Raw genomic sequence first — 18,837 nt, 5'->3', positions numbered from 1 at the left:
ACCTGGGTCTTCTGGTGTTACCCACTAGGCTACTACCAGCTTATAGATACATTCATACATACATATATACATATGCATATACATGTAGAGAGAGAGAGAGAGAGAAAACCCCCCACAGTGAACATAAAAATCTACTAAAGGTTCCCATATTGTTATACAGACCAGGAACGTGCACACTGCTAATTACAGTCAGTCCAATTTCCCGCCTTTATCTTTATAGGAATTCCTCAGCTGAAGGGATGCAATTTAAAAGAGCCTTCTCAGCACTTCATCATCATCATCATCATCCCAATTCCTCTACAAAAGCCCGCCACGGTGCACTCACGATACAGTAAATTAACCTTATAGCAACAGGGTAATATCACAAAAGAGAGCCCCTGGCTATGTAAATTTCAATGTGAACATCTATTCGGCTCCTGGCAGTGCAAAATAGGCAATGGTAAATTACTGTAATTGGAAAGACAAGTGTGAGACAAAACAGCAGTAAAATAGATGGCATCAATCTCAATAATGCATTCCTGCCCTGCAGTCACAGGCCGAGCGAGTGAGTACGAGGGGAAACAAGATAAAGACGTCTCTTGTCATTTTATGGCAGGTATGTGTAATATTTTGTAGCGGTTCGTGTTTTTATTGCAGCAGACAATTATGCTTCCAGGTGTCTTGCAGTCTACCGCTCTAATCCAAACATGGGTTAAATGCCCTCAAATGAGAATGTCTATTAACTGGAGAAGCCATTTACGGCTTGGCACCCAAGACATGTAGTTAACCCCATCCACCCCCATCCGTGACCTGTTCCTGTTTGTGAGGTCGAAACCCCCAGACCCTGACACCCAGAAATAGGCTCCTATTGGGGCTTATTTGGGGATAAATATAGGTGCCTCCCCCAGCAAAAACCACCCAGAAGCAGACACAGCTGTAAAGACCCGAATGGAAGAGAAGGTAGAAGCTGCGATTATCTCCATTGAGATGATGGCCAAAGCTCTTTAGATGGCTGTGGACAGGAGTAACAAAAGTGATGGTTATCAGCTAAGGAAAAGGGTCATTCCAAGAAGTTGAAATGTTGTCTGAACCTAACTAAAGAGGTTCTTCTTTTTTTTTTTTTTTGGGGGGATGTCTTCACTCAGAAATGTCCAGTTGTGACATAAATCTATAAATCCCTTAGAAAGATAAGATCTGTCTCCTCCATTGCTCCATGGGGCTGCTATGAAAAGGAGATTTGAAAAATCTTAACTTTCACATCTATCTCAATGTGAACTGTGTAAAGTTGTGTAAATGCTGCTGTTATATATATTTCATTGTTGTCTGATAAACAGTCAGCTGAGGATGCAGGGAGGGGAAATAGTCAAAATTTGCACAATGAAATAGATCACTACCAAAAATCAACATCCCGTTCTTTATGAAGGCATTCATGAACTTTAAATTATTAGGCTTGAATAGTATGTTGACTCCAGTATAAGTTCAATAGAAACATTATAGTAAGCCCATGTGGACACTCTGGTACTGATGCCAATTGTGGGAGAGCTCACGTTCATGTTTAATGCATTCCATACGTTTCCACACAATATCATGCTTACATATTACATGTACACAATAACATTGTTAACATTCAGCAACATTTAAATTAAGATAGTAGCTAGTTTACCCAAAATGCTCCTCCTCTGTCACTAAGGAGAGTTGTCCAGCCCTGATCTGGGTAAGGAGCAACTACCAGAGGATGCACTGCTTTTGTTTTTTAAGCAATTATAGCACAGAATGTAGGAATGGGCAATAAATTGAAAATACTTGATGCATCTCGGCATGTTCCATGTGTAGTAAATGACTAGATCATGTATACTTCCTGTCTCTTCCCTGAGTTTCATATGTTTGTAAATTTGTTTTGGTGATTAGTAAAAGTGTTTCACATTTTTGTAATTTTGTTTTGGTGTTTAGTAAAAGTGTTTCACATGTTTGTAAATTTGATTTCACTTTTGTAAATTTGTTTTGGTGATTAGTAAAAGTGTTTCACATTTTTGTAATTTTGTTTTGGTGTTTAGTAAAAGTGTTTCACATGTTTGTAAATTTGATTTCACTTTTGTAAATTTGTTTTGGTGTTTAGTAAAAGTGTTTCACATGTTTGTAAATTTGATTTCACTTTTGTAAATTTGTTTTGGTGTTTAGTAAAAGTGTTTCACATGTTTGTAAATTTGATTTCACTTTTGTAAATTTGTTTTGGTGTTTAGTAAAAGTGTTTCACATGTTTGTAAATTTGATTTCACTTTTGTAAATTTGTTTTGGTGATTAGTAAAAGTGTTTCATGAGGTTGTAAATTCATGAAATGTTTTTTTATGATGCTAAACTGATTTGAACTAGTCGGCCACCATAAGGCAGAATTTAACATTTACACATTTAGAGAAAATTTCAATATATCAAATAATGCAATATTATTTTATTTTAAAGTGAAGTGATTGTCACATGTGATACACAGCAGCACAGCACACGGTGCACACAGTGAAATTTGTCCTCTGCATTTAACCCATCACCCTGAGTGAACAGTGGGCAGCGGGGAGCAGTGTGTGGGGACAGTGCTTTGCTCAGCAACCTTCTGATTACGTGGCCGCTTCCATAACCACTAGGCCCCCACTGCCCCTAAGGTCATATTGCCACACCCTAATGTGATGTAACGCCCCAAACAATTGGAACACTTATACAGATTTCTGTATTTCACAGTAACTGCACTTTCACTTACTTTCATTAACTGCATAATGCACAAAATGTTCATGGGTGCTGAAGTCTGTCAGGCGTGTAACCACACAGACAATCGTGAGAGAGATACGCCCTTGTAGCGTGCGGGATTGACCCAAACGCGGAGAGAACCGCGGGAGGTTGGAAGACACACGCGATTGTTGTTGTAACGCCCGAGCGCTAAAAGCGGAATCCCACCGGGGAAACGGCGTTACGATAAACCGGCCGATATAAGTAGCTCGCGAGCTGAAGAGATGGAGAAACTCACGGTACCGGAGATGGAGAGGACTGGATACTGGAAACAGGTGAGAGCTCATGGACCATGAATTAAACACGATGTCTGAGCGAGGAGCAGGCGCCAGGACTTCCTGTTTATCTCCTGTCCTAACCAATCCTCGCTCTTCCTTGCAGTCACCTGACTCGCTCACCTGACAAAGTCCATGTCTGAACTTTGAGTATTCTGACACAGTGGCCTGAAAGCTGAAGATACATCAGATTTGCACTGCACTGTTGTTTAAATGCATATTTAGCTCAAAGAGAAACTTCACTTGGAGTGTGAGCATGTAAAAAAGATGCATGCACACCATTTACATTTGAGAGTAAATCAATGTGGAAATTTTAGGAAAACAATGTGCCCTGTTCCTCTGCTCTCTGAAGCATTCTTCTCAGCACAGCTTTTGTTCTCAGCTTGATTCTGGGACATGATCATGAATCTGCCCGGGAAATGAAGAAATTTGGCCAATAAATCCTCAGTCATGTCAGAACAAGAGTCAAAAGCACAATCCGCTATGCCGTCTATAGTTAACGAACTTCTCTCCTTCAGGCTATCGTTTAAAATGTAAATCCGTAGGCTTTCAGTGGATGTGGAAATATAACCATACATTCAATAAGAACAATAGTTGCAGATTGGAAAACACATAAAGGCAGTCGCAGGGTATGACCGGGGGCTCTAAACACCTACGGCTCATTACTAATCTCCACCCTCATCATTCATGTCTGTTGCAAGCCAAAAGCTGTGGCCTGTCTATGGGGTGGCTTCCAGAGGCTTCCAGCTTGTTTGCCTGAAATGTCTGGAAAGGGTCACGAAGTGTGTAAGAACACAGCTTCTTGCCTCTCCCCATTATGACTGACATAACATACACATATATAGTAACAGATTCTTCAAGGCATCATTTGTGAAAGTGTATGTGTTTATAATGCTGCACTGTCACAGTGGCCAGAAGGGGCGTGGAAGGAGGACACAAACGCACGACTAATGAGACGGGATTTAATACACAAAGCACACGGTAAACAGCACCAACAGTGGAATCATATTAACACAGGGCGAACACAAATTCCAATTTGTGTATCCCCATCCAGACCAGATCCTGACAGTAACCCCCCTCCTCATTACAGTCTATGAACAGGGGTGGGGGTGGACGACATCCCACAAGATGAGTTGTGGGCGTCCTGCCCCGAGGGTTTCAGGACCAGGTCAAAGCATGTGGACCGGCACCCTGTACACAGTCCACAGGCGCCCCCCCACTCCAGTGAGTCTCCCTGCTGAATTGCCGCTTCTCCTCGTCCCGACCGCACAGAAAACCCCTCGGGCATGTTGGGACACTGCGGAACATGAAGCCAACACTAGCCAGGAACAAGGGGGCTGGCGCTGTCCTCCCGGTGAGGCACGACTCCTTGGATCTCAGCGGGGCGGCTTTGGCTGCATCCCAATCTGGTCGGGTCATTCTGTCATGGTCACAGGACATGGCGAGGAAAGCAGGACGCATACACACGACTCAAAGGACAGGGGATTTAATACAAACACACAAGACACGGTAAACGTCCTGACGGCGAGCAGACACAAGCAGGGCAGCTTCAAACATGCAGACAACGGTGAAAACAATCCAGAATCGAGGAAACAAAAGAACTCCAGTCCAAACCCCAGACCCGGAGTGTCCCGTTTCAGATCAGATTCTGACATGCATGTGTGTGTGGCCTGAAAAAAGTGTTGGTCTGCAGACCCATGACTTCTGCACAAAGCTTGATAGATAAGCCTGTTCAAAGTGCAGGTCATAAACTTAAAAGAGATTCTTTTTGGTTTTTTTTACCATTAATGAGTAAAAACTGAACTTCAGAATAAATGAAGGCAGCACTGACATAGAACAATGGTCACAGTTTGCCTGATTCTAGAAGCGTGCACAGTAATCCGCCAATAAAATCAGAATTTACTTGAGCTGATACACTTTAAGTGTTTAGAAACCCCATAATGCACATGAGCTAAAATGGGCCATTCTATCAGCATAGAGCAAACGAATGGCAATTTGTTCCAGATGAAAAAAAAATGTCATTTGCCTTTAAAAAAAAATGCATTTTCATTTGCTGTTGAGAGGTGTTTGGTCTCAAACTGATTAAAATGCAGAAAATCGAAGAAAAAAAAAAAAAAAAGTAATAGCAAGGATAATGACTGCGGCGAGCGGTTAAGAGAATCAGTCTGCCGTGAAATGCCTCTAGATTAAAAAAAAAAGACAAGTAAGCAAGAGGCACTTCTCACTAACACAACTGTGTGCACCTAGCACAGTGGTGCACTTTCTGCTCATGAACAAATCCTTCAGCTGCTCCAAAACGCTCTCAAATCCAAACTACAAATTAAAGTCAACATTTTCTTCCATAAAAAATTAAAAATCTTTTTGTCATAACAGCTTGTAATCTTTTGTTACTCTGCATATTGCACCTTCTTTGCCCTTATATGCCAAATTTCATATTTTTATATATATTTCATGGTGACAGGGCATTTAGCTCCAAATGTTTGGAATGGTTCTTTACCTCCTATGGTCCTGTTCCTGCATTATTCTTTAATTACATATTAATGCTCAAAGTGCACTCTGATTGCTGATATGTACAGCATATATATACAGCCATTAATTGGCCAACTGACTGTATTAATAAATGCTATTGCTTATTTGACCTTATTGCATTCTATCATACTTCTATTAAAATCATATCAAGAAATCAATTAGCAACACAAGTTTCAAAATGTTAGTCCTTATTAACAATGCACCTTAACCATAGTAAAACCCGCTCAGGTATACGCTTCTCTCATTGCTTCAAGCGCCATAAGGTAATAATGATACTGAACATAAATAACAAGGAGGGAATTAAACCATGAATTGAAATGTAAAGTAAAGTCATCTACATAGGCAAACACATTTCAGCACTCGTGCTTTGTGTTGGTAGAACAAGTTGTGATTAGATTTTTTTTTAAAGGATTAATTCATTGAAAAAGGATAAGAGCACAATAAAGAAAAATAAAAACCACAATGCCAAACAAACTGACTCTAGCTGTGCTTACTGCACTGGAATGGTCGTTCTTTGTTGTACCACGCCTACAGCACCAATACCATCTGATACCGTTTACCGGCTCACATTCACACAGACAACCAGCCTCAGAAAGCCCACCAGGGATGGGCAATTTAGGTCCAACTCTAGAATCGACAGACAACCAGTCGTTGTATGATGTTGCAGCGACAACCTACTTCCCACATTTCACAGAGCATCTTACCTTTGAAGGACAAGAAGATTCTTGGTGCCGCGAGGGGATTACAATGTGCGGTCTCTGTCAAAAACATGAAGACCATCAAGATCTTCACTGCCAACCTTCCAATGAGCAACATGTTTGAGCCCGGAGATGTCAACGATTTTCCTAAACAGGACAAGAAAATGGCAAATAAGCCCACTTTACAAACCCTCATATGTCACGTTAATCCATCTGCCACTTCAAACCCCAGAATCTCAGCCTGAATTGTTCAGATTGTGTCCCACTGTCCCACCTCCTCCGCCAGCGTGTCCCTGCGCCACCCACGTCACAACGCGCGGATTGAGGGTGGACGTGGACGTCTCCTCGGTTTTAAAAACGCTGCGTGAAGGAGGATTTGCACCTTTTACGACGTGCAGACAGCTGTTTGCTCGACGGTCAGCACAACTTGTACATTTTATATTCCTGTTTGCCCCTCCATCTCCCAAGCACTCCGAGGGACAATAATTACATGGGACTTAACATTATTAAGAACTAAGCAAGTACTGTTGTTAACTACGACCAGCAGTGTTGATGTTGACACAGTTATGATTTTTGGCCATTTTATTTTTATTACACTGTTAGAGAGCGTGGTGAGAGTTTGAATAAGTCGACAGTTCCCCTGCTTAATAGAATTTATACTTAAACATCCTAAAACCTACAGACACCACACACGTGTAACAGACAGAATACAGTTTCTTCTTCTTCTTCTGGCCTAATAAACATATTGTTAATAGGAATTAAAACGATTTACCTGGTTTATGCCAGATGGAAATCAACCCACGCTGTTCCTAGACATATGTCACGCTAAAAGTAGCCCAACAGAAGAATCCGAAGAAAGCGTTTTCGTTTTTTTTTTTTTAATTGTTGTTGATTCGTCCCCTTTAAAGAGGTCAGTAAGCCCGTTTTATCTGCGTCCGGTCCCGCCGCGTTATTCCGTACGGGGCGCTCCCCTTCTCCAACTGCGCGCTGAACTGCGCGGGCAGGTGGATCCGGAGCCTCGCTCTGGCGCAGGCCACGCCCCCTCGCCGGCCGGGGGGCGGAGACTTACCTTCGCTCAGAAACGAGGTTCGGCCAGAGGACGCGCTTTCAGGGCCCATTACGCAGGTTCGCCCTGGGCCAGGGTTTACTATACAGCGTGTTGAGCTGCAATGTTATATATCGTGTAAAAACTGTATGTGCGTTCATTTGTATCATAAGACATAATGTCAGACAAGTACTGCATTACATAGCAATTGAGATTTTGGTAACAATCCAATTTACATTCTGAACAAGATAAAGCACATTTCATTCCTCCAAAATGAAAGCTGCCAGAAGGGCACAAACACACACACAAACAAACAAACAACACTCACACACAAATCTTATTTTCAATATTATTTCCATGGCAAGGGGAGTGGGCTAATGCTTGATATAGGGGATAATCTAAGATTTGCTAAGGCTTTTTGAGCCAAAACCAGCTGAAATCCCAACTCCGGCATTGATTCTCAGAGATTTGAAGTTGATTTTAATGCATTATGTGGCCACAGAGCCCACCCGCTGCTTTAGTGCATCAACGAAGCAGAACTGTGTGTCAAAGCCCCTTTGTGTATTCCTGTGTGTGTGTGTGGGTTTGTGTGATGGCCGGGCAATAGGATGCTTGAGCAAGTTTGAGCAAACACACCTGATGCCTGACCAAACGGACAGAGCGAAGATCCATTCACCCACTGAATGAACCTGACAGGGCATGACATGCAATGTGAGTGTGTGTCCCTGTGTGTGTGTGTGTGTGTGTGTGTGTGTGCGAGAGAGATTGTGTACGTATATCTTTTGATAGAACTTCACATGAACCGTGCATCATTTTTCTTCACACACTTGGTCTTGATTTAAATTTTTTTGCAATGAGCTATCTTCCACAATAGCCATGACAGAAACAAAACGGCATACTTACATCAACACTTTGTACATAATCCATTATTGTGTTTTTTCCTCCTCTGTCTCCAATTTGTTGTATTTTCCGGCGAGCTCAGTCACGCAACATGCTGAGAGAAAGCCTGGCAATTATTTCTCCTCAGCGCTGTTCTTTTCAGCCGAGTACAATCTTATGATACGTATATAATAGATCCAGCAAATGCACAAAAGAAACAGCAAAAAGGGAATTATTCTTGTATGAGCATGCATGCTTCTTTTGCCTTTGTGTGAATGATGAAAACACCCCTCAGCATTTGACTGTCACAGGCCCTGAACTCTTTGGCCGCTTCTCAGCCACACTTAAAAAAGGAAAGAAGATATAAATCTGTACAGTGAAGTGGGGAACTTAAATCAGGGACTAAGCGGCGTGACATTACTGCACCTCGCCGAGAGAAACGGCTCATGGCTCCGTGTCCCAGAGCAGCTTAGTGACAGAAACAACAGGTGTAAAATGAGCTGACAGTGACAAAGAGACACTGAATGCCCTTGATCACTAAATGTCAGGCGAGGCAATTATTACCCACGGCATGCCAAGGCAGCTCATTATCCACACAGAAGCACAGAGATGGAGGCGCTGGCTGCAGCACTGCACACTTAACGTCCCGTAAACCAGGGATTTGGAACGCTTCTGGACAGTAAACGGGGGGGAAAGCCAATATAGGTGAGAATTTCAAGCAACAGAGAGGAAAATGTTGAGTTGAGGCTGAAAGAGGACACTTATATATGTGACCGACCTATATGTTTTCTTTGGGAGTGGGTCAAAATGGGGGTAGGAGGGGATGGGGGGGCTTCCAGACTGAACCATAACACATGGTGAATATCATTACTGTCCATTACATTTTAATGTAAATACTGTCCAAAAAACTTAACAAGGGTTATTGAAATAATTAACATCTGAAGCAAGGCCATCCTGCTCAAATGATCAAAACACGTATGCAGGGAACAATGACCCCCCCCCAACAGGGTTAGATCTGGACATCTAGCCCCAGCCTACTCTCTAGGCACGTAGATGAGACTTTGGCACCCATAATCATCCATTCTGACGGCTACTACTCACTAATTGCGTTCCACTAGACCAGAAGCTGTTCTTTACATTTACATTTATGGCATTTACCAGACGCCCTTATCCAGAGCGACTTACAATCAGTAGTTACAGGGACAGTCCCCCCCTGGAGCAACTTAGTAGGTTAAGTGTCTTGCTCAGGGACACAATGGTAATGGTAGCAGGATTTGAACCTGGGTCTTCTGGTTAGTAGGCGAGTGTGTTACCCACTGACCCAGTTGTGTAGAATCCTTGTAAAAGCCACTAACGTCCTTACCCTTTCACATTCTCCTGGAACAAATCAACTTATTTTACAGCTGAAATGTACGCCACATTATATAATAATGGAACTAATCAACTGTCTGTGCTTTAATTGTGTGGCTGATTTCCCATCCACTCCAAAGTGTGCCAGAATGAGCCCTCATATGAAAATTAGTTTGGTGCGAACACACACACAGGGTCGGATCACCCTCGGTGAATGTAATGAGTTAACATGTGCTCGTTGCTCACTAGAGCCAGAGCTGCTAGTTTCAGGTGAGATAAGACATTAAACATTCACAGCCCTCGCTGCGCTTTGACTACTACGGCGCCACATTCATTAGCATTTAAATGGAAATCGATAACACAGCAGTTGACAGAGTCGTACCTCCAACACAGAGCTGAAAACTTCAATGGATTTTTTTTCTTCTTCTTTTAGAACTTCTGCCCGCTTTGGAAAAAAAACATTGAAGAAGCTCCCTGACTTTTAGTTTTTTAGATTTTAAGTGTTTTCTTCAGGAGAAAATTTGAGCTACATATTGTGTATGCTGAAAGTAATTCTGACATATTTTTAGACATATTATGTATAGATCTTACAAATAAAATGTCCAATATATGTGCCATTTGTTTGGATTTGGTTAAATGTGTATAAAATTTATGCCATTTGATGCTTACACAGCATTTCTAACATCCTCTATAAATCATACTACACTATCTGGCCGTTGCCATTGGCTCACTGACTAGACAAGGCCTGAGCTGTCGCCACCGCGGACATCTCTGAGGCTTTCGATTCACTGACAGGTCACAGCATACAGTCGCTGGAAATAGAAAGAGGGACACCACAATCAAAAGGGAGCTTCTTCTTTTATTTACATCTCTTATTGTATTGTATTGAATTGTATGGTCTTTAGCCACAAAGAATGAATGTTTCTGCTTTTTATGCAAATGAATAAATGAATAAAAGTAAATTACAATTTGGGAGACAGGCTGTGCGTTTAAATATCTGCCCATAGTACAGTCCCCCCACCACTGTAAAGATGCTTCTCTTTGTGGGATTGTGGAAGTCCCACCCACTGTGGCCCTGAGGAGGACAAAGGTTACTGAAGGTGAACAAATGGGTGACTGATGGAAGAATAAAAACCCTAAATCAGAAAGAAATAGGAGGGAATTACTCTAGTTTGGCAGGCACATATGGGTTTAATCACAGGGGGTTTGAACTGGAGTGTCTCATGTACAATAACAGTTGTTGTATTCTGGAAAGACCCCGTCTTTTTCCCATTGGATTTCTTCCCAAAATGGAAGGTGAATTGTGTAATGGTCTTCCTGTAGCTGTTGGCAGTTGCGGTCACACCTCAAAACCATCTCTTGTGCCTTGTCACTCTGATCCCACAAACCACAGGCGGCCCAGTGCTGGATGTGAAACTGGGGGCAACGAAAAGGAAATGGTTTAATTTTAAGCCTATGGACCACACATATTATATACTTGTGGTGAATGGAACTGGCTTCAGAGCATAAGAGGTTCATTCAGTTTGCTGAAAGGTTGAAAAAACAAGTATTTCAATATTTCATAAAATATTTCAATATAAATAGAAACTTGATGATATTGATATAATCAAATCTCCTGGATGATTGTTTGACAGCTTTGAGGAGAAAATCATTCCATCATCCTGGCAGGGGAGAGGCCGTGATCAAGAAGTCTGTGCTGACCCCTGCAAATTTGTGATTCCCAAATGTGGGAATCTCGACTGGATAATTTCCTGTAGCGGGGGAGTGCTTTTTGCGCTCTCCCCTTATTTATTTAGTTATTTTAATTTGGCCAGTGGTGGCCTGGCGGTTAAGGAAGTGGCCCCGTGATCAGAAGGTTGCCGGTTCAAATCCGGTCCGCCAAGGTGCCACTGAGGTGCCACTGAGCAAAGCACCGTCCCCACACACTGCTCCCCGGGCCTCACCGAGGGTGATGGTTAAAAGCAGAAGACACATTTCGTTGTGTCACTGTGTGCTGTGCTGCAGTGTTTCACAATGACAATCACTTCACTTTATTTATTTTTATTTATTTATTACACAGTGAATGGCAATAAACATCGAGCGTTGCCTTTATTCTGGTTGCAACATGGTAAGACTATATATATAGAAATTCCATATACTAAATGACCCATAGCATATTTGTCATGTAAATGGCACATTATTTTCTACTCCCAGCACTCCCAGCACCCTAACCACCAAATACCATAAACGTGAGACCAAAAATGAACAATAAACTGGTCAAGTGCTTGTCAGTTTGATAGTATCTGATCTGTGCCTGCTGTGCGCTACTGATTATTTTTGCAGAATAGGGCTGGTAGCCAGTGCAAATCAGAGCAGTGCCTATAACATCACAGCCAGAAGATAAATTAAGATTTTAACAATCCAAAAAAGCCTAAACATTATGCTCGACATAGCATGCTATGTTTATTAATAATTTTTATTCTTATGACATAGTGGTCAGTGGTCAGACAGAATATTTGTCTGTAAAGGCTAATTGAAGATGAAAGGCCATATAAATATGAAAACTTGCCGTGGCCTGTTAGGGTTAAAATCTACAAATATATTTAATGAAAAAAAGGTCTGTAGTTCACATTTTCCTGTTCAATATATGCCCTTAATATGTGAGGAATGTTGGGAAATTGTCCTCCCTTATATGAAGAAGAGGGGAGATATGTCTAGACAACTGTTCAGGGAATTTTATCATGTCTGCATGTCTGTGCCAAATGAAAAAGGACACTTACATCTCAACACAACCTGATTTCCGGGTGAATGTCTTTTTCACCTCTTTTGTTCAGTATAGCCAATAAGAATCAACTGTTCATGATGAACATTACACACTTCATGTAGCAGATCCCGAGATATCAACAGTTCTTCTCTAATAAAATTATGTTATTGCCACTTCCCCTTCCAGAACAATTTCAGAGTGACTGTTGAAAGGATGACAAACCAGTGGTGATGAAAACCAGACTGAAATTGCTTGTTCATGCTGAATCATGCTAAGTGTGTTGAGGAAGCACTTCAAAATCGTAAAACCATTTGAAGATGTTAAGAAAAGCCTGAGAGTGAATAATTCAATTGATTATCTGACAGTTTTCCCAAAGATGCTGTAACATGGCCCTCACTGTGAGAACTGAATAATAAATATGCTCAGCATCTAATTCCGCATACCTATTAATACCCTTCTCAATTATCAGTAATCACTCTTTCCCCGAGCATGGTTTCTAATGAGACGTCTCAGTAATTTGATAGTGCCAAAGACAGCCTCTGTCAAACTGACACACAGACGCACACACACACACACACACACACTCAAATTATGTCTGTCAATCAAACTCCAGTCAACAGTGAATGAGCTGTGTGGGAAACATGTCTCCTGTTCCAGGATGGGCTGTGAATGTCAGTTTTCTCTATGGCCAGAGAGTGTGTGAAAGCACTGCTTCCTATTTCCACTCTCTCCTCGGGAGGTGGATTTTGGTGGAAAGCCCACTGATAAGGTTTTCTTGGAACTGCGTTCATAATGCCAGGATCTGTAGATTTCTCTTTGGTTGTAAGCTGTGCGCTTCCCAGTGAGAGTTTATTGTGCAACAGTCGCCATGTAAGAATACTGTTTATATGAAATATTACATGTATTTAACATACTGATGGTTGAAAGCTGGAAAAATGGAACAATATGGTCGTAAAACCAGTGATGCTATAATGGAGAAATGATTTTTAGATTTAACATTTGAGTACTTGTTTTCTGAGTATGTGCTAATTCACAGTCTCCTAAGTTAAGTAGCAAAATCACCTTTCAGTACACACAAAGGGAACCTATGCCAGAGAGCAGAGAGTCAAAAATAATCATCTTTTTTCCACCTTGACACAGAGTTTGGTCTCACCCCAGAGGGGCCGGTTATGCACATGCTCCTTGAAGAACTAACTACTGATCTAATTCTTCCATCTCAAAAATTAACACACAGACATGCTCAACAAAAACATCAGAATTAAGCCCTCACTCACTAATAAACACATTCTATCAAACACATTCTTAACACATTCTAAAATTAGCAAGCTAATTTTCAATCTATACTGAAAGCAAGCGCCTTAATACTGACACTGGAGCCCTGCTGAGACCCTGACTGATGGGTCAACATGCAGTTTGACACCTTCCCAGTGTGGTGTGGCACTCTCATACTCACACTCACTCACATACATGCAAGCCTAGTGCAGCAAACGGCAACATCAACCATTCACGCACTGTGAGGTCTAATGGAGACATGAATATTTAGAGATCTGTGGAAGAAAGCGAGCGCAGACATGCATATTACCGTCTTGATGCTACAGGCATGCAATGGTCTTTTCTGAAACCGTGACTCACGATAAATTCGACAAGACGCTCGGCAAGAATCTGAGCTGAACGGTAAGCGTGATCTCTCTGTGCTGGAAGGAGCCTGTCGTGTAGAATGGGGCTCGTTAAAAGAGGGCCTCGGGTCACGCTTTGATGGACAGCGAGACGTCACTCATCCGCTGGGGTGGATTAGTTAAGTTCCCCCCCTGAGAAATCCCCGCATACAGCTGTACTTCAAATGTCAGTCATCAGGCATGAGCACCGCACGTCAACACGCCCATTTCCTGATTTGCTGCATACCACATGAAGACCTGGTTAAACTGTCCATGGTGACGATAAAAAAATTGATCTCGGAACACTCGTGCAACCAAACTCTCCCTCACTCTCCCTTTTGTCCCCTCTCTCAGGGACAAGGACGGGTAATCATGTAAGGACCTTCACCCCTCATTCCTGAGAGAGTACGCCTCTAACAATAGACCACAGACTTGTGCTGCTTCAGGAGCCGCTCGGGCCGGGTGGCATGCCCCACATAAATGATCGTTTAGGCCGCACTTGGCAGCACAAAATGATTGAGATATCTTCAGGGCTCCAGTGTTCCTGCCAAAACAAGCTTACAATAATTCCTCAATAACAATGAAATCCATTAACTTCAATATTGTAACTACATCAGGATTAATTAACTGTTTAATCTATTGTGAATTCAGTGGCTAATTGAAGACATCAGAAGCAAAAGTCTACAAGCTGACTAATTTGACAGCATAAGAATAATCCTGGTAAAACACCAGCAACGTTTGACAGACTTGCCATTTTTAAAACCATATTTCAATTGTCCCAATAGATTATTTTGTTGTATATTTACAAATGTAAATGAAAGCGATGTTCATATAGTTCCTCAGTATGAGCAGAACCGCCCGATGAAGAAACGAAGCCACCCTGCTTGAAATGTCTGCCAGCTTCTCTTGTGTTTTTGCTGGGTCGGGCCGCGCCTCTAATCAGCTGTCAGTGCAGCAAATGGAAACTGACTGCTGTTGCCACCCAGGAAACCAGGCGGCCCTTAACTGTCACTTCAAATCTGCCCTAGCATCCCCAAAGACAAAATCATAAGCGCAGTGCCATACCGCATGTTGCAGACCGTGGTGAGTATATACTATTGTGGCACAATGAAATAGTTGGCGCCGAGCTGGCCTCTCTGTGCACACACTTGAGTGGCGTGGTGAAACCCCTGGAACCCAAGCAACAAAAGAAAATATCGAGCGGTAGGTGGTACAACAACAAGGCTGTTGTGAGGTTTACCACGGTGTTACGCAAAGCCTCGGGATCTCGTTTTGTTTCTGGGTCTCTGTGTACTGGGATAGGACCTTCATGGGAAAAGATAATCCGTAATCCTCTAAGCAAGACGAAGCGTAAATGGAAGGCCTCAAAGCGGTAATTGCAGTGTACGTAGTTTCAGCGAACCTACAACATTAGTTATGATGGAAAGTGTCCCCAGATGGACATTACCATTTTTCTTTCAGTCACTGGAGATAATTAACAGGACTCGTTTCTGACAGGAAATCTCTGGAGGGCTCAGTCTCCCCAACTCCCAACTCCCCTTTCCACTCGTCGTTCGGGCAGCCCTTGATCTAGCCTGTGGGTGGGTTGGGTTCCCATCAGCCCCAGGCCACTGTCCCCCCACAGTGCTTTGCACTTGCCGCCCTACTGCAGGGAAATGTTCTTTTAATATTAATGGCGCCTCAGCAGGCATCAACTTGTGTCTGACAGAGCGAGAGAAACAGATGGGTGGGGGGCTGCCTCAGTCTCTCAGGCAGTTCATATATGCTTTTTTGTGTCATAGGATCGGTGTGTGTTTATCTAACCCACAGGGACCTTGTCAGTGGGATCCCACAAAAGCTTATTTTGAGGCTGTAAAGTCAGCATGTTTTTATAACAGGTGGAATCATAAAGTTATTTAATGTGACAGTAGATTTAACATTACATTTACAGCATTTGACAGCCCTTATCCAGAGTGCCGTACAATCAATAGTGACAGGGACAGTCCCCCGGGAGACACTCAGCTCACTGACACAATGGTGGTAAGTGGGGTTTGAACCTGTGACTTTGTGGTGTGTTACCCACTAGGTTACTTTCCCCCTGACATATCCACTACCATTAAGTGAAGTGAAAATGAAGTGATTGTCATTGTGAAAACACTGCAACACAGAACACGGTGACACACTGAAATGTGTCCTCTGCTTTTAACCACCACCCTGAGTGAGCAGTTGGCAGCCATGACAGGCGCCCGGGGAGCAGTGTGTGGGGACGGTGCTTTGCTCAGTGGCACCTCAGTGGCACCTCGGCGGATCAGGATTTGAACCAGCAACCTTGTGATTATGGGGACACTTCCTTAACCGCTAGGCCACCACTGCCCCAAAACAATGAAGTGTGTCCTCTGTATTTAACCATCACTCTTGGAGAGCAGAGGGCAGCTATGACAGGCGCCTGGGGAGCAGTGTGTGGGGACGGTTCTTTGCTCAGTGGCACCTCAGTGGCACCTTGACAGATCAGGATTCGAACCGGCAACCTTCTGATTACGGGGCCGCTTCTTTAACCGCTAGGCCACCAATTTATCATAAAGTACTGATAAAAAACTTCAAAGCACAAGCCAGCCAGGAGTCGAACCTAGAATCTTCTGATCCGTAGTCAGATGCATTATTGTCCATTGCGCCACTGGCCCTGCAAATTAAGAGAATTAGATGAAACTTAATTTTATATTGTTCATTATGTTCAGCATTTATTCATTTAATTCAAGGTCTTTATTTAAGCAAAGCCTAGGTACACTAGGGACACCAAAGAAGGGAAAGAACAGAAAACCATTTTATTGAAACTGGGCAAACACATAGAGCTCCAAATGGAAGTGGAAACAGGAAAAGGAAAGGAAAGTTACACTCATTCCCCGGAACAAACACACACACACACACACACACACACACACACAATGGAAACTCACACACACCCACACACAAACACTCCACCAACACATGCCTGACACCAGAGTCACACTTAAAAGACCCGTGGGTAAGGGCCTCACAGGGTCCCGTGGGTAAGGGCCTCACAGGGACCCGTGGGTAAGGGCCTCACACGGCCCTGCCAGCCCTCTGCCCAGACACCCAGAGTCACACCCACTCTGTAAAGCCTTGTGGGCGAGGTCCGCTCAGGGTCTACCCGGCAGCCCTGCCAGTCCACTGACCACAACCCTGACACACACGGACAATACACATGTACAATACACACGCACAATATGCACAATATGCACAATACACACGCACAATACGCATCATGAGCAGCATAGTAAAATGAACCTTAACTCAAGTGAAGTAATAGGAACTCTTTCAGGAATACTGGATCATTGCTCTGAAGAGCCTACATTTAAAAATTATGAATAATTTATTCTCTTTTTAATTTTTATTGAATGCTTCAGAACAAACAAAACCATGTCCCACAATCCATGTTGGATCTAAATTTGTCAGATCATCCAGTTGAAGAGCCTACAATTAATTGTTTCTTCAGTTTTGTTGTACAGTGTGTGTACAGTCTGTTACAACGAGTACTTATTAGGCTACTGACTGAATAATTAGTTATCACGCCTTGATAGGGTGAAATATGAACTTTTAAATCCCTGATCCATTGCCACCATATTGCAGTTTATAATCCAATGCTTCCGCTAGACCACTTAGATTATGGAATGGGCAGAATACACATGTGGACACAAATAACATCTGTCGTCAGCTTTGACATGAACCGGTTGGGCAGATAAGGATCAGCTGTAATGCCGGACTGCGGCCCGGGCTTACCCTTGTCCACACGCAAATAATGCAACCAGGATGGAAATGACTGAAACGCCTCTCGGTCTCTCTTAATGCATTTCTACTTGCTAATAGCTCAGATAAAGTTTCACTGCCATGCTGTAGAGCATACCAGCACGGGCTGGATGAGAATTCTTTCTTTCCCTCTGGGAAAGATTGAGGGCTTGTCTGTCTCAAGAGATGTTAAGATGTTGACATGCCAGTGATGATAATGGTCACAAACACACCACATCAGCACAGACAAACTTTTCCATTGATTTTGCGAGCTGTCAGTTCTGTCACTATTCATTCTCTTCACGAGATGAACTTTAAATGTAATTATGGGGGTGTAAATTGGCACCGAATTCTCCATAATCCTCTCAGGAGATTATCATTTGAATTCCATGCTTTTTAGACCAATCTTTCATACATGTATATGTTGATCACTCATTGTAGATCAGGGATTTTGTGCATTGTCGTTCTACAGACAAATTCATTAACAAATCCACCCAGGGAAAAAAAAGCAAACAGCATAATTCCTTACCCCTCCTGGGATGAAGCAAGCAAGAAAGAAATGCAGGATGAGGTCAAATAAAGTAATGAATAGGAAAGGGAATCCTACTTGTGTTGAATAATTCAGTCTCCTGGCCTGTGAAGACACCAGGCTCGAACGCTCATGCCTGCTGAGCTGTGTGGACAATCTGCAGGAGCGAAAAGCCAATCTTCCAGCGGATCATCATCTACCTGCAGGTGAGAAACCCAGGAAGCGAAGGGTCAGAGAACAATAATGAACAAATCTCACACACATATTCTCGTGCAATGACATGCACACTCACACAACCTTGCAAACAATCAGAGCAATGCCTCTGGGATGTTGTTTCCATAGAGATGGGCGAGAACAATAGAGAGGGAATTGAGCCCCTTCTCATTAACACTCAGTGGAACTCAAATCTTTCATGATCATCGTATAAAACCAAATCCTGCTGACCTGTTCTATCATAAAATTCTGCATTACTGCTAAGCAAGTAATTATGGTTTAATACAATCGAGACCCCCACATGACCAAAAAGCTTATCATGCATGTGGGAGCAACTAGATGCACTGGTGTTGTCCTTCAGCCAGACGTTCTGGGCAGTGGAGATGG

General features: G+C 42.8%; 1 protein-coding gene, 1 long non-coding RNA gene and 1 pseudogene across 4 annotated transcripts in view; 1 reads left to right on the top strand and 2 right to left on the bottom strand.

Annotated features, from left to right (window-relative positions):
- sema3fa (sema domain, immunoglobulin domain (Ig), short basic domain, secreted, (semaphorin) 3Fa) overlaps positions 1–7,228 on the bottom strand; it is a 45,852-nt gene extending 38,624 nt beyond the window's left edge. For 2 of the 3 annotated variants that reach the window (XM_028997956.1, XM_028997959.1), the window contains exons 1-2: positions 7,026–7,228; positions 6,260–6,400 (exon numbers count right to left, since the gene is read on the bottom strand). In XM_028997956.1, coding sequence (XP_028853789.1) covers positions 6,260–6,371 — 112 coding nt within the window. In that variant the 5' untranslated portion in view covers positions 6,372–6,400; positions 7,026–7,228. Of the gene's footprint in view, positions 1–2,994; positions 3,056–6,259; positions 6,401–7,025 lie in introns of those variants that run through there. The other variant, XM_028997963.1, reaches the window with a different exon arrangement.
- A 3,690-nt stretch (positions 7,229–10,918) lies between these two features.
- On the bottom strand, positions 10,919–18,386 carry LOC114800361 (uncharacterized). Its single transcript, XR_003751378.1, has 3 exons — positions 18,316–18,386; positions 16,531–16,584; positions 10,919–10,943 (listed from the first exon to the last, which is right to left on the bottom strand). It is a non-coding gene; the product is annotated as an uncharacterized LOC114800361 (long non-coding RNA).
- LOC114801495 (uncharacterized) lies at positions 11,181–11,313 on the top strand (annotated as a pseudogene).
- Positions 18,387–18,837: the final 451 nt, after the last annotated feature.

Source organism: Denticeps clupeoides, chromosome 12 (assembly GCF_900700375.1).
Source record: "Denticeps clupeoides chromosome 12, fDenClu1.1, whole genome shotgun sequence".
NCBI lineage: Eukaryota > Metazoa > Chordata > Actinopteri > Clupeiformes > Denticipitidae > Denticeps > Denticeps clupeoides.
Note: the sequence above shows the minus strand (reverse complement) of the source record. Positions and strands in the feature narration are given on the sequence as shown.